Source organism: Penicillium psychrosexuale, assembly GCF_028828465.1.
Source record: "Penicillium psychrosexuale strain IBT 29551 chromosome Unknown utg000002l, whole genome shotgun sequence".
Classification (NCBI taxonomy): Eukaryota; Fungi; Ascomycota; class Eurotiomycetes; order Eurotiales; family Aspergillaceae; genus Penicillium; species Penicillium psychrosexuale.
In genome coordinates, this window is record NW_026643187.1 from 6,535,774 (window position 1) to 6,551,561 (window position 15,788).

Genomic DNA, 15,788 nt, shown 5'->3' on the forward strand with positions numbered 1-15,788 from the left:
CGATTCTAACGGCTTATCAGTTACGGTACTTTGGTGCTTTTGACAAAGAGTTTCACTTTTCGCATCCGTCCAAAGGACCGCCGGCCAACCACCCAGAACAATGCTCTCAACAGTCTCTTCCTATCATTGGATGTTCCGAGCGATATGACTACGAGACACATTTTTCTGGCCCTGGGGTTTAGATGGTTTGACACCCGCTTGGTCTCGACGATACCATCCAAAAAATGAGCGACTCGCCATCCTTGTCAGTCGATCAACTCACTGGTACACTGTACAGCTAACCTCGATCTGGAATTCGTGGTTGCCGACGGCGTAATCTTACCATCCTTTGAATGCGTGAAACCCTTGAATATCTGATCATCTGGCTTCGGGGGCTCTCTCTTTTGGTCTCTTTGATCGATTTCAGAACCGTCAGTGTCGTCACAAAATGAGCAAGCTTCATCATATGTGCTTACAGTGCCTTGAATTAGCAGACTGTTAGCAGTGAGCGTAACACGAGCCCCGATCTTCGGCTTATCTGATAATCAAGACCGACTTCAAAATGAAATTTTGACTGAGCTACCATCTTTCATGCAAATCCTACAACGTAATATTCTTAGCAGAGCGTGCTCGCAGCCATGGCCCCATCCCAGGGACAAACTATATTGTCACAGGCAGCCTCTCATCACTACTCGCTTCTCATCTCCACTCAGACGAACTTCGCAACTGAAAGGATCTGAAAATTCCATGCTGGATTCCCACATTCGATAATCGAACTGTTTAGAGACACCGAGGATCAAAACCAGGTGCCCCGATTGACCCCCAGCAGAGAAGACAAACCGAGCCTCGCTCTTTTCACTTCCCCAACCTTCTCAGGTGCCTGCAACACATACACCCTCCATATTTTACTCCTTCAGCAGTGCCACCTGGCTCCGTTCCACCTCGCAACAATAGAATCAACAAAGCGTTAACAGAAGATAAAATACGAATCACTATACCCATCAGCAGCAATCCTCTGCCCGCCAACAAGCACAGACTACCACGTCTGCGCAATTCCAACCCTGTTCCAAGCTTCAGCCCGGTCGGTATGCTCCCACGCAAGACTGCGGTTATATAACGCACATTTGGGAATCCATGCTTGGCTGAACTAAACCCGTAACCTATGTCTGCTTGATCGCCTGCGCGAGTTCAGCCTTATAACTGCTACAGGGTCAGAAACTAAAAACTATGTGTTATTATATTAGTTCACATCTATCTCCAAACACCATTGTAGTGTGTGGATGAAACAAGTATGCAAGGCAAAGCCAACTCAAGCAGCAACTCGAGATCGAAACAAGGTATCGAAAGTATCAAAACAGATGCCCCAGATGCAAAACCAGAACGCCCGAAACCCCTTCCCAGATACACTTTTATATAAACCAGGCTAACCCAACAGAAACGCATGCAGCTAAGCATTATTCCCACAAGAAAAGCTCTCACTGCTAGGGTTATCATGAAGAGCTTTGCCCGAGACCCAAAGACCAAGACCGCACAACGCAGCACCAACAGAAATAATAACGATATTCAACAAAGTGAGGGCAATCTTCCTCGGCGACGAGAACCACAGACCCTTGTTCATAAACAACCAAAAGATCCCACTCAAGCCATACGTAAACCAACTAGCAAAGAGCGCCGTGATCAAGCTGAGCAGGTTACTAAACACGGGAATCGCAGCGGAAATAATCCACGCCATGGTCCACAGCGCAAGCGCAATACCGACCCACGAGCCCGTAGCGACCCAGTCACGCTTGTGCATGCGGTCCGTACCCTGGAAAACACGCAAGTAGACATACTTGAACGCGACGTGGCCGTTGATGACACCGGCGATGATGATAGTCGGCAGCGAGATGCCGTACGCGATTTTCGCGACCATCGGCGAGGCGGAGCCCAGTGCTGGCGAAGTCACGTCGTCGCCGGCGTACCGGTAGATTACTAGCGCGGCGGTGATGTACAGGCCCATGTCGATGCCTTGCAGGAGACAGAGGGATTTTGTGAAGTCTTTTGGGTTCCTGAGCTCGGCCATTAGGCCGAAGAAGGCCGCGTGGCCGCAGAAGGCGAAGACGATGTTGCAGACAGCCGAGAAGCCGTGGTAGAGGTTTGTGTCGACGACTGCGACAACTCCCTGTCCGGGTGCTGTGATGCCGACGGCGATCATGACAATTATGACTGATGTCATGATGCTTACGAATGCTGGGGTTGTTAGTTGGGTTCTCAATGGGGTGTATGGAAACGTACAAACGATGGATAGCCATGACATCTTTTCCAGAGTGCGAGGTAACGAGCAGATGAATGAGATGACCATGCCAACGATGCCAAAGACGATGGAACAGGTGCCGTGGTTTGTGATGGTGTTCATGGCAACGGTGAAGGTCAACAGGTGGCTGGCCATGATAAAGATGAAGAACACGATCTGTGCAGCGCCGAGGAATTCCCGACCCCATTTCCCTGCTATAACCTCACCGGCGTCTGCAAACGTGCAGATGTGTGGATATCTCCATTTCATCTGACCGATCACATAGCCGGTGTATGTGGCCATTAAACCTAGGAAGACCAAGACGAGGATCGCGCTGGATATGATTAGCTTCAATTCCTGCACTTGAGGCAGAAGGTATGCTTACGGAAGTAGTCCCAGAGCTGCCACAGCGGCGGGCAGTGAGAGCACACCCAGTGATACCGTTTCAGCAACCATCACTAATAGAATGTTAGATTAGAGTTGGTTTGATATAGCATATTATCACATACGCAGACCACATTGCCTAACAAGATATACGTTAATAACAGAGCTAACACTTCGAGCTATGAAACATACCACCACCTGAGTACTTTGTACTTGACCTCCGCGAACTCCTCGTCGCCAAAGGCATCTTGTCTGACTTTCGGGACCTCAAACTTCTCCGGATCAGACATCAAGTCCGCGGGATTTATATAGGGACTCGTCTCATTGGAATCGAAATCCAATGCAGCATGCGAGGGGCTCATAGCGCAGATATCAAAACCAGCGAGTATACTCCGTGCCCGGGAAGTAGATATCAAGTCAGGAACCGAACAAAAAGCAGCGAACAAAAGCGAATCGCTTAATACAACAAATCCAACGAGAGAGAAAGGTCTAAAAGAGATGGAAATAGCATTAAAAACTCGAATTCACAGACAAAGCACCCGCCAAGTCAGTAAATCGAACAATAAAGAATCCGCCACGCGAAACTAATGTGGATCGCCGCCTGCGGACCGCGACGACGAATCACCTCGTCGAGACGTAATGGAAAACCCGAAAAGGACTTGGGCTGCTGGATTCGAATGAGAAATTACGCTGGTGAAAAATGGAGAAAATAAAATCTTCGCTCCGATGCCGGCCTCCTGTGCAGAGGTTGGACCTGGCTGTTCTACAAGAGTTCAGGTCTGGATGGTGAAAATTTCTATAGGAGGTCTAAATTAGAGGCGACTACTTTTGGCCGTGCAGATTTGGGGAACTCCATCTGATAAGCTTATTTCTGTCTGTCTACGGGGTAGCCTATAGGGATGAACTTGCACGATGTCGTGCTCACGTCTTTTGCCCTAAATTGCACGACGCGTTCGGATATAGATCGGGTCGGAGTTGGTCGCTAGTTCCGGTTTCTTTTGATGAACCCCACGATCTTATAAGGATATCTAGGTCAAATATTCTTGTTTTCATTGGATATAGCTATGCTTTCATGGGTTTCTCATATAAGCTCGCATCTAACTTCTTCATCAGTTCCAACTCTATCGACACATCCCATAACAAAAAGTTGATCTCAACGCATATCCCAAGGCCGCTTTGAAATTCCGATGCGAGGGCTTTGTATGAGCCAGAAGTAACAGTGACGTCGCAAGAGAGAACCCCCTAGCACGTAGTCCTGGCCGTAGACAGGCACAAAAGGTAAGCCGAGCGCCCAGGGTGCCTTCTTCATGGTTGCAATCTACCATGTAGTCAATTTTGTCTATGCCGTTCCAGTTCAACCAGTAGTGCTTCTCTTCAGATGGCATATATAGCAGCCTCACAAGACCCCAGCAGATGAATAAAGCCACTTTCAACGGCTTTATTTTCTCTTCGAGCTTCGGATGACACCGAGCCTCCACAGGGAGACGCTTGCGTGTTCCTTGTCGATGTCGTTGATTGCTACCTCTAAGGCACAGGAAACAACGAATAGTTGTATCTGTTCACCCTGTGAGATGTAGGTGGACCGACTCGCTAGCTGTGGGGTGTTTTCGCTTGCGACTGGGCTTGCTTTTGACCTGGACATGGTGCTGGGAGAGTCGTCTTTAGTCAAACTCCTGTGCGCGGGATTGAATAGGACTTGTCATGAACATTCTCCGGTGGTTGAATATCATATTCACCTCATTAGATTGCCTAGGTAAGAACAAGGGAAAGGGATGATGAGCTGTGATTCGGAAGTCATGACTTGGCTAGACTCACCATTGTTGTCTGCTGAGATTTCTGATATTGAGTCCTTTTCAGGTTGTTGGATTCGATCATATGTGCTCTGCGATTCACTTTGGTTGCTAGCGCAATGCTCGTATTCACTCTCTGAGTCTGGCGAGATGCGCACATCACAGCGTGGTATAGCGAGGAAGAAGTAAGATATAAGAAGTGTGATATATAAGGAAGACAGATATAGGGAAGACAGATATAGGGAAAGTTGAGAGATAGATGATCTAGGGAGAAAGTATCTGGCTATATAGCGAGAAGTTGTTTGTCAAAGACAACAAACTCATGTGACACTTGTTTAGGGAAGGTGCAATGGAGAGTGCCACGCTTTAGGAAGGCACATGGGTTGGGGTATAAAAGGAGCCCTCCCCCCATGTTTCCTCTTCTCTTTTTCTTCTCTCCTCCCCATCCCTCTGACCACCATCTCACCGTAGCCCCCCGAGACAGCGCAGGCAGAGGGTGCCGTAGCACATGCTGCTTCACCTACCACAGGGACCATGACATTACCATATGCATGAGGTCCATGTAGGTCTGCATCAAACAACAAACCGGTCTTTCTCGTGGACGTTCCTGAAGTCGTGGCTCTCATTGCCACTCGACGAGTCCTACGGAATACATGAGGGGTGTAAATCTTCGTAGCCGAGTTCCTCACATCTGAGGTTCTCTTTGTCAACTGCATCAATATCAGGCAACTCACTGCTCATTTGCTTTTCATTCAATCTTACTCATATTCATTTGAACAAGCTGCTTCTACGGCACTCGTTCGAGTCCAGCACTATGGCATCTGACGTGTCGAAACTCCTGCCTCGCTGAGCTTGTCGTCCAAATTCCCTAGAAGAGTCTACCAAACATGCTGAAGAGTCAGGATCACCTCCTGCCTGGGATCTCAAGGACTGGCTACAAGTGGCTACACCAAGTCATGTCTCCTCATCGGACTACACAATCAATTCTTCATCTCCTTCAACGCTGGACATGGAATGATCTCTACAAATTGTCATTAAACCCATGTACACACACTGGTAACACCGATTCCAGATATCACATCCATCCAATCGTCAAGATTGACCATGAATTAACTAATGCACCTGTACATAAATGAAATATGGACCATATGAAGTTAGCCAGACCTATCCAGGAATGAATCCCACCCATCCATCCACCACCACCAACGCCAGGACTTTCCAGTCCGAAAATAACAAGAAAGCAAAACGAAAAACACCATGCTAGTAAAAATGCTATACAACAAAAAATGTACAAAAAGAAAACCATATGTTTCATGCACCATATCATCCCAAACTCCGCCGTTTAAGTCTCCGCCTCTTCCGCTGCGACTGCTGGATAGAATCCTCGTTCAGGATATCCGGCGGCAGCTCGAAGTCCTGTTCGCCCAGGTCAGGGACTGGATATCCGAATGCGAGGGTTGAGCGGGACCCGCCGCGGCGGGTGCCTTTTGTTGCGGCGATGGCTGCTTCGCGCACGTGTCGTTGGCGGAAGAAGGATGTGAATGGGCTGTCTTGGGGAGCTGAGTTCCAGAAATGGGAGAGGGAGGGTTGTTGGAGTCGTGTGGGTTTTTGGGTTGGGGTTGGGGTTGGGGCTGGGGCTGGGTGAGGTTTGGTGGGTGTTGGGTTGGGTTTTTTGCGTTTGGGGCTGGGGTTTGGTTCGGAGTTGTTGATGTTGGTGTTGGTGTTGGGAGGAGGTTTGGTGATAGACTTGCGAGTAGCGGGTGCTGTCTTGCGCCGTTTGGCAGCGCTCGCTGAGCGAGCTTCTTGATGAAGCTGACGCGCAGCCAAGGCGTCGACGTCGCTCGGGTCTGGGTCTGGCTCTGCGTCTGCGTCCGGCGTGCTGGTCCCCGGGGCCGGTGAGCTGTCCACGGGACGAGATCGTTTGCGCAAGTGCTGTTGTGAGGCATTGGGTGTTGCCTCGGTACCTGGCGCCGGGAGTGCCTTTTCCCTTTCCAGTTTGCGACGGCGCTCTTCGTCTTTCCATGCTTGGAACTTGTTGACCAGAGTGACTAGCTCCTGGATTAGGATATCGCGCTTCGGCTCGTAGAGCTTCTTGTCGCTTTCGTGGACTCCCGTCAGGCCCATCATGCGTAGCCAGTCCTGGCCGCGTAGCTCGTCCAGGAGACGCTCTAGGACTTGCTGTTCGTGTTGGGCGCGGTTGCGCTCGATGTTGCGGAGTTGTTTCTCTTGTCGTTCGAACTTGCGGTGTGCACGGAAATAGGTCTCCTCGCTCAGCGGGTCGACTGCGGGTGTGTCTGATGCGGGTTTGGGATGTTTGAGGAGGATCTTTTCGCAGTCGTAGAGCTTGAGTAGCGGGTTGCCGAAGGGTGTAGGCTCCGGGTTGGAGCAGAAAGGTAGTGGTCGCGCGAGGTCGTCCACGAGAGTAATGGTTGTTTTAGCGGCGAGGAATTCTATAGTAACCAATATCAGCCATGCGCTCGATCCGTTCAGGTCGAGTAACTTACCAGGTTCAGGGACATCCAAGCTGATAATCTGTTCGTAGTTGTGGAAGTACTGCGCGAGCTCGCTCTTGCACCGTGACCCGGTATTGGTCGAACGCAACGACCGTCTCTCCGACCGTGTATCCGATGCAGGCTCGCCGTCGCTCCTGTCCCGCGTCGGGGGCACCCCTACGGCACCCTCTGCCTTGATCGCACTCTCGTCAACGTCATCCAGCGATTGATTATCATTCCGCTGAGTCGTGCGGGCAGGCGAAACCGTTGGCTTGCTATTCGCGTCCACAATCGCCGGGGTCAGGGTGCGCTGCTTCGCGACCGACGGGGCAGGCGAGATCGTGTCCAATGGGTCTGGCGACTCATGCACGCCGCGCAAAAAAACAGCGCCGGAGGGCGTTCCCTGATCGCGGCGGGCGCGTGGGGTCCTGTAAATGCCATTGCCATTCCCATTTGCACATGTCGGGGTCGCCAATTGCCCGGAGGCGACCGTGTCCACCGACAGAGAGGAGTTGCGACGAGTGCGATTGGAGGTGCGCGGGCGCGAGGGCTTCAAGGGGTTGGAACGGGGTCTTGCGATGGGATCTTTGATGTCGAGACAGTCGGGGGAGCTCTTACGGTCGGAGCCATTTGGGATGCGCGATTTCTTCAGACCGTCGGCAGGATCGGGGGCCCGTCGCACAGAGCGGAGGGAAGACCGCGACAGGAGGGCCATTTTGGATGAAGATCAGTTCATTTGCATTCAGGGGGAGTCCCCCGAGGGTTTACAGGGATTTAGGGATGAAATATGGGCATGCGAGAAGTTCTTGGCGAATGCCGATGGAGGTTGTCAAGGTGGTTTATATGGACTTCCTGGCGTCAACGATATATTGATTCTGATTCTATTCAGAGATAGACAATGCATTGTATTCGTTCTATTGTTCTATTCAGAATTAATTAATTCAGCTATTCGGAGATATATAAAATGGCACTTGCAATGGGTATCTACATAGGTAAACTTCACTCTTCCTACAGGTATTATCCTGAGATAGGTTCATTGTTAATTATCTCTATCTTCAATGTAAAATAGTCAACTATTCAACTATTCAACTACTCAACTCTCGCTATCCCAACTATCTCGGAAAAGGGCAAACCCCCACGGGCCCTCAGTGTGGGGGACGGCAATTCAACCATTGCCAGGTCGGAATTGTAATATTTCTATACATGAGGGTTGAGAGGGGGATATTGTGGTATTGGATATGAGGTTAGTAATAGACAGCAACATGGCAGTAGACAATTATAGGAGTAGATTCAGGGTATCAGATAGCCCAACCTGGATATCTCCGATTTACCCCTAAGAGGAGAGGGGATATCCTCCCCTATACAATCCAACGCATCATCGTCGGAAATCAACCCCGCAGGCGTGGGGGGAAATGTCCGAATGAAACCAAAAGCAGACGTGGGGGATAAGAATATCCAGCTAAATAGCTGTAGGTTCGCCGATATTGATCCCCATCCCTAAGTGACATTTGGTATGCAGAGAACGAGTCCATGAAACCTACACGTCCTGACAGACCAATAGATGACATCTTCTCCAAAATGACCGCCACCAAGCTAAATGCCCTCCCCCACGGTGTCTACGTCCCCACCGTAGCATTCTTCAAGCCTGACGAAGAAGTCGACCTCGCAACGGTCGAGAAACACGCCGTCTATCTCGCCCGCAGCGGGGTAACCGGCCTAGTAACCCAAGGCAGCAATGGCGAAGCCATCCATTTAGACCGTGAAGAGCGCAAGGCCATCACAGCCGCCACTCGCGGCGCCCTCAACGCAGCCGGCTACAGCAGCATGCCAGTGATCGCGGGCGCCGGCGCCGCCTCAACCCGCGAAACCATCCGACTATGCCAGGACTCCGGTGCAGCAGGCGCCGACGCGGTCCTGGTCCTCCCACCCAGCTACTACAAGACACTCGTGAGCACCGAGTCCATGCACGCGCACTTCCGCGCGGTGGCCGATGCCTCGCCGGTCCCTGTGCTCATCTACAACTTCCCCGCCGTGCAGTCCGGTCTCGATCTCAGCTCCGACGATATCCTGACGCTCGCAGAACACCCCAACATCATCGGGTGCAAGTTCACGTGCGGCAACACGGGCAAGCTGGCTCGTGTTGCGGCGGCGAAGCCTGATTTCTTGACTTTTGGTGGCTCGGCCGATTTCACGCTGCAGACGCTGATTGCCGGTGGGGCGGGGATTATTGGTGGCATTGCTAATCTGATTCCTCGCTCGTGTGTGCGTGTGATGGAGTTGTATTGTGCTGGGAAGGTTCAGGAGGCGCAGAAGGTGCAGGCGGTTGTTGCGCGCGCCGACTGGACTGCTATCCAAGGGGGCTTTATCGCAGTGAAGACTGGTCTGCAATGCTACCGTGGGTATGGTGGTCTTCCCCGGCGGCCTTGTGTTGTGCCTGATGCGAAGGCTGTGGCGGCCATTCAGGAGGAGTTCCGGGAAGCGATGGAGTTGGAGAAGTCGTTGGAGACAGTATAGATGAATTAAATCATGATACCAGATGCTATACGGATATTCTGTTCTTTCCAGTTAGTGTTTTCAAGATAATCGTAAATAAACACAGTGCGACTGTATCATCCATAGCTCTTCCCCCTCTTTTAATATCAGATGGAGTTGCATGTGAAGGTTGCACTGTCTCCTCTTCTTTGCTTCTAATCATCTCCGTTTGATGTAACAAGGAGATAACTGTTTGTTTTTCCGATCTCGATCTCCAGGTTGCATCAAGAATGTCAATGTGAGATCGGCAATGCAGCACATAAATAGGTCTGGCTACCTCATAGCCACGGTCTTTCTGTTTATCATCATCACTCGACTCCTCATCATGAAGTTCGCCTCTGTCCTGACTGTGCTCGGGGCCTTGTCGGTTTCCGCCGTCCAGGTGAATCCACTTCCCGCCCCCCGTAACATCACCTGGGGTTCCTCTGGTCCAATCCAAGTCAACCACTTGAATTTGAACGCCCATCACTCCTCCGTGGTCTCTCAAGCTTGGGAGCGAGCATGGGAGACTATCACCACCCTGCAATGGGTCCCCGCCGCTGTCGAGGCCCCGATTCCCTCCTACCCAGCCTTCCCCTCGACCCCTGTCTCCAAGGCCAAACGCGCGCCCTCCGCAGTCCACAACGTCAATGTCCATGTGGTGGACAGCGATGTCGATCTCCAACATGGCGTGGATGAATCCTATACACTGGTGGTGACCAAGGGCGGCATCCAGATCAAAGCGCAGACGGTCTGGGGTGTATTGCACGCTTTCACCACCCTGCAGCAAATTATCATCTCAGATGGCAAGGGCGGCTTGATCATTGAACAACCGGTCGAGATCAAGGATGCCCCGCTATACCCCTACCGCGGTATCATGGTAGACACCGGTCGCAACTTCATCACCGTTCGCAAGATCCTGGAGCAGATCGACGGTATGGCCCTGTCCAAGCTTAATGTCCTTCACTGGCACCTGGACGATGCGCAGTCATGGCCCATGCAGATGAGCTCCTACCCCGAGATGACCAAAGATGCCTACTCGACTCGCGAAATCTACACCGAGAAAGACATCCGCCGCGTGATTGCCTACGCCCGCGCCCGAGGTGTCCGCGTCATCCCCGAGGTCGACATGCCCGGCCACTCTGCTTCGGGCTGGCAGCAGGTCGACCCGGAGATCGTGGCTTGTGCCAACAGCTGGTGGTCGAATGATGTGTGGGCGGAGCACACCGCGGTCGAGCCGAACCCTGGCCAGCTCGATATCATCTATCCCAAGACCTACGAAGTTGTCAAGAATGTGTATCACGAATTGTCGCGTATCTTCGACGACAACTTCTTCCACGTTGGTGCTGACGAGATCCAGCCTAACTGCTACAACTTCAGCACACACATCACCAAGTGGTTTGCCGAGGATCCTTCGCGCACCTACAGGGACCTTACCCAGTACTGGGTCGACCACTCCATGCCTATCTTCCGTAGTGTCGGCGAGCACCGTCGCCTCATGATGTGGGAGGACATTTTCCTCGCGACCGAGAGCGCGCACAACGTGTCCAAAGACATCGTCATGCAGACTTGGAACAACGGCATTGACAATATCAAGAAGCTCACCTCGGCCGGCTACGACGTGGTCGTCTCGTCCTCCGATTTCCTCTACCTCGACTGCGGCCACGGCGGCGCTATCACCAACGACCCCCGTTACAACGAGCAGAGCAACACTGACGGCGGCGTGACCTTCAACTACGGCGGCGCCGGTGGCTCCTGGTGCGCCCCCTACAAGACCTGGCAGCGTATTTACGACTACGACTTCCTCACGAACCTCACTGCCACCGAAGCGAAGCACGTTATCGGCGCCGAGGCTCCTTTGTGGTCGGAGCAAATCGACGATGTGACCATCTCCAGCGGGTTCTGGCCTCGCGCCGCTGCTCTGGGCGAGCTCGTCTGGTCTGGTAACCGTGACGCTGCGGGCAAAAAGCGCACCACCAACCTTACCCAGCGTCTGCTGAACTTCCGTGAATACCTGGTTGCCAACGGTGTGATGGCTACTGCTCTTGTGCCTAAGTATTGTCTGCAGCACCCTCACGCTTGCGACTTTTATAAGAACCAGACTATAATCTCTTGATTGGTTTGAGTTGGACTTAGCGCACTTATACTGTCTGGTCTGTATATACTTAGTCTACCTTCTATACCCAATACCATTGGAATTCTTCATGTAGTCTACTATTTATTGTGTAATTAATCCAACGATCAACCCACAACACCAACATATTCTATACCTACTCCCTACCCAATCCCAACCCCAATCAGGCACCAAAGCCTCCTCCAGCCCAAATCAAAATCTAACCCCCACCCCAATTCTCCTCTCCATATTCACCTTAACCCAAACCAAACCAACCTAAAACAAAACAACGAAAACATCACAAGGCCATCCGCCCATCAGAACCCCACAGACCCTCCCCCCTTCCCAACCCACCCAGCCACCCTCCACAACAAACCAAACCAAAATCAAACCGCCGTGCAACCTCCGTCTTGGAACTTGGAACTAACCCTTCGCCCCCGTCCCGGACTAGGTGGCCTCGGGAGGGGCTTGCTGTTGCAGTATGCATGTAGGACGGAGTACTCCGTAGAGATGTAGGATAAGTATAAGTGCAAGCATGTCGCATGCAGTCGGATTGCATGATCTCATTAGCATTGCTATGTACGGAGTACATATATGACAATTCTACCTCCATATATTGTACATAAGCAGTATGAATCTACATGAATGTACACATAGGTACAACTTCAACGCCAACATATTATATACATCTGTATTCATATATCTTTCCCTATACCGCACCGGAAAAAACCAACCATCCAAGCATAACATACCATCCATGCTGAATCCACTCGAAACCCAGTGTACGGATTCGATTCAGACCGGGCTGGGTTGGGCGGGGGTTGCTCACGTGTGCACGTACATGCAGATGCAGAAAGGAACATATGTTGCACGGGGTTTAGCTGGGAATGACAAATTGACGGATTGGGGAGATATAGGCGAGCGGTTGGATGGTTATTGCTTGCTGGTTGGGGTTCGTCATACACGTGGAATTTGGGGTTATTTGTCATGTCAGGTTTGGGATGGATGAATGGGATAGATTTCTGATACCTTCCTATTTTGGAATGGGATCTGCCTTCTTTTTACCCTGTGTGTATCTATGCATGTGTGTATGACCCGGAGATATTCGGTACATGTACATCCCTGGCTTCTACGTTTGTGTCCGTACAAGTATGTACCGATGCTTCCATTTCCGGTTCGCTGTGCCCGAGTAGATCGGGAACTGATCTCGCATATTCTGGTTACGGAGGGAGTACAAGCACGCGGTCTTTCTGCGTAACCGGTGTTTATATCGGATTGGGTGTTGTTCGACTAATATGGACTGATAGGTTCGGGGAAGTGACTATCCTAGGAATAAGTGCTTAGTTTGTTTACCCTGCATTCATTTCTAGGTTACTTGATGTTTCGAAAATAAACAGTAATTGGTAAATATAACTCCTACTTGGCTTGGTTTACGGCTTACGTCTTACCTGGCGTGGATTGAGAGGTGAGATATGTTTCTGTATCACAGTCGTGTTTCAACGTGGGTCGGGGTCTTTTCCTGCTATATTCCCTTGGCTTATGTTTCATGCGGTTGTGCGGCTTCATATAATGCATGTCTAGCATATCGTATGGTGTTAATGACTGGGGTGTTGATGGGGCTAGGTTTGAGGTTACTCTTGCAACATACATCAAACCGAATGGCAAAAATATACATCGACATGGCAAAAAACAGGAATTCATTCGTTGGCCATCAAATTTCTAATACGTCTTAATCCTACTCTGACTCCTATCTCATCTCACCTCGTTACCGTTTCACGGCATAACCCCAAGAACCAGGTAGTCTGATCGCAGCGTGGACCACGACCAAATAAAAGGTCTCGTGTTAAGCGACAAACCTTGAACTGTCTTTCTGACAGGGCTGCGGAGAATTTGGCGCATTTTGCATCTACATGGTTGTTCCTGGTCTGCTGAGTGTGTTTCATGATATATCCCGGTCGGTTCTGACGTGCGTACGTATGTATTACTGGTAAGGCTTGCTGGGGCTGTGTCGATATTTGCATGGAAGTCCTTCTAGAAGTCGACTTTGTTGTTGGGTGTACATGTGTTCCGGCATGTCTATATGAGTTTCGGCGAATGATATCTTGCGATTCCGGTCGCGCGTGTTTGAGATCCAAATCGGGAGTATGAGCCGAAGAGAATGGAGACTATCCATACTGCGCATCAATGCCGTTAATCCTTAATATCCGACTTAGCATGAGTTCAAGAACATGGGTGATGCCTGTAAGCTGCGAGGTATACATCGCATAAAACCACATAAGCAGCGGACCGAGCTCAGACCGAAGATCCCCCACACCATCCCACACCATCCCACGCTTTACACTCGAGTATGTACTCCGTAGATGCCTGCGACGTACGCCACAGGTCAATCCCAGGGTTATCATAGGAGTACCTAACCGCGTCAATATATCTATCCAATCTCTCGGGCAAAGTAAAGCACCCCGCAGCACGCCATCACCCGATACATCTGCATCTGCCGGGCTATCTGATCACCGAACTATAGAACCTAATCCCAACCGAAAACCTGATCGACAGCACGCGATGCAGGATATACACCTGGGTAGTAGGTCCGACCTTACCAGATCGACCACTAAGGAGTTCGTCCTACACACCCACACCCTCGCGTGTTCTGTCCCGGGCTCTGATCAATTGAACCCGGGTTTCTGTCCATCGCGCCTTGTTTTTGTAATTCTTTTTGGCCGGTCATGCAGACGACCCACACGCGGGGATGCGAATAGGAAAAGACTGATTCCTTTTCCTGTCAGTTACGTCGGGGCGCGTGACTTCCGGATCGGATAAATTAATTGTGGATGCGGGTCGCATCTATATGCCGTGTTACTCAACGTCATTGTAGCACCGCCTCACTGAGTGGAGCTGGGGATCTTTGCGTCATTTTCGGGGAGAGGGAACGCGCTCCCCCATAGGCTGAAGAGTGTGGCTGGTGTGTGGATGGTGAGTGGCTGGTGATATGGGGTGTGGCTTGCGTTTCCCTTCTTTCGGCTTGTTTTTGTTTTTCTTTTCTGTGGCGCAGTTGCCAGTTCCTTGGTACGGTAAATACGCGTAAAGAGAGGTAAAGCCACAATAGGCAAAAGAAAAATACTGTGTAGTGGAGATCCGATCCACATAGTTGTCGCTAGTGAATTTTTAATCTAAATCGCAGGTCGCTTCGCTTTTTGCTCGGGATCGGCACGCCAAGTCAGATCCAAGGTGACAGAGCAAAATGGGTGGAGGTGTGATATCAATATCGTCAATCGGGATTTGGCACGGAATTGATCTCTAGTTCCCGAGATCCCGTGCAGGTCGATCATCAGTATAGGAATATGTATCAGGATGATTTCATGATGCATGCGCCGACCGTATACAGCACGAGCCTCTTTCCTATTCGGTCGTGTCAAATTTGACAGGACTTGATTAGCGTACTGTGGCTTGACTAGTCCTTTCGCGCCTCGCTTTCATCTACAATATATTGTCTATCACCCGCGATGCCCGAGCGGAAGAGTGGCTCCAGGCACAGGAATGAACAGCGCATGTCCGTCATGCAGGAAGATCACCGCGGGACCCCCCAGTAATTGAAGACACTATCAATCTATCTCGACTTGCTACACTTCCCAAATGTATCTGCCTCGGCTACAGTGGCACAGTGTAACTCCTTGCTCGAGTTTATCACGGGGTTGAGTCCACATTTCCCGCTTTGGTCGGCTGTAACACACTCAGATATCAGATCAGATGATGCGATCCAGCTCCAATCTAAAGAACCACCCATATTGAGTCCGTGGGCAGATTATCCAGTCCATGGAAATTCAAACCGAGGGGCGTGACAGATATCGTATGACCGAGAAGTGATTGGACTACCGCGTACGATGCACATACAACGCAACTGCAAGATAACGAAGGGCCAGACTATTTGATCTACGCTATCAAATACTAGAAACTAGTTCGCAGGCCCTGAATCAGGGCCGGTGAGTAACTGACTCTAGATTCTACTGGGATTAATAGCTTCCCCTCTCTGAAAGTTAATCTTGCATTGCTCGTGTCGGAGTGGCAAACGGGGTGATTGGGTGTGTTTTACCCCTCTCGGGTGAACACCCCCAGAACAGAACCCACGAACACGTAGATCAGAGCCCGGGTGAACTACTGAGCTGGCATTTGGAAACGAGCAATGAACCAGGATAAGGTGAGTAGGACGAATGACTTCAATGTAAGAGCTAGAGCCGCACTATTACGTATAG

At 50.8% G+C, this 15,788-nt stretch overlaps 4 protein-coding genes across 4 annotated transcripts; 2 read left to right on the forward strand and 2 right to left on the reverse strand.

The window, feature by feature from the left end:
• Window positions 1–1,426: 1,426 nt before the first annotated feature.
• Window positions 1,427–2,997, reverse strand: N7518_003596 (neutral amino acid permease; the record flags this gene model as incomplete). The annotated part of the gene is made up of 5 exons (XM_057184523.1): window positions 1,427–2,208; window positions 2,254–2,585; window positions 2,637–2,709; window positions 2,761–2,774; window positions 2,828–2,997. The coding sequence occupies 5 exons, from the start codon at window positions 2,995–2,997 to the stop codon at window positions 1,427–1,429; spliced, it is 1,371 nt and encodes a 456-aa protein (XP_057045973.1).
• A 2,751-nt stretch (window positions 2,998–5,748) lies between these two features.
• N7518_003597 (acetyltransferase SAS4-like domain-containing protein) lies at window positions 5,749–7,632 on the reverse strand (the record flags this gene model as incomplete). Its single annotated transcript, XM_057184524.1, has 2 exons — window positions 5,749–6,875; window positions 6,930–7,632. The coding sequence occupies 2 exons, from the start codon at window positions 7,630–7,632 to the stop codon at window positions 5,749–5,751; spliced, it is 1,830 nt and encodes a 609-aa protein (XP_057045974.1).
• Window positions 7,633–8,495: 863 nt separating this feature from the next.
• N7518_003598 (dihydrodipicolinate synthase family protein) lies at window positions 8,496–9,431 on the forward strand (the record flags this gene model as incomplete). The annotated part of the gene is made up of 1 exon (XM_057184525.1): window positions 8,496–9,431. One exon carries the CDS (start codon window positions 8,496–8,498, stop codon window positions 9,429–9,431), a length of 936 nt encoding a protein of 311 aa, XP_057045975.1.
• Window positions 9,432–9,774: 343 nt separating this feature from the next.
• N7518_003599 (beta-N-acetylhexosaminidase) lies at window positions 9,775–11,544 on the forward strand (the record flags this gene model as incomplete). The annotated part of the gene is made up of 1 exon (XM_057184526.1): window positions 9,775–11,544. The coding sequence occupies one exon, from the start codon at window positions 9,775–9,777 to the stop codon at window positions 11,542–11,544; it is 1,770 nt and encodes a 589-aa protein (XP_057045976.1).
• Between the last annotated feature and the right edge of the window lie 4,244 nt (window positions 11,545–15,788).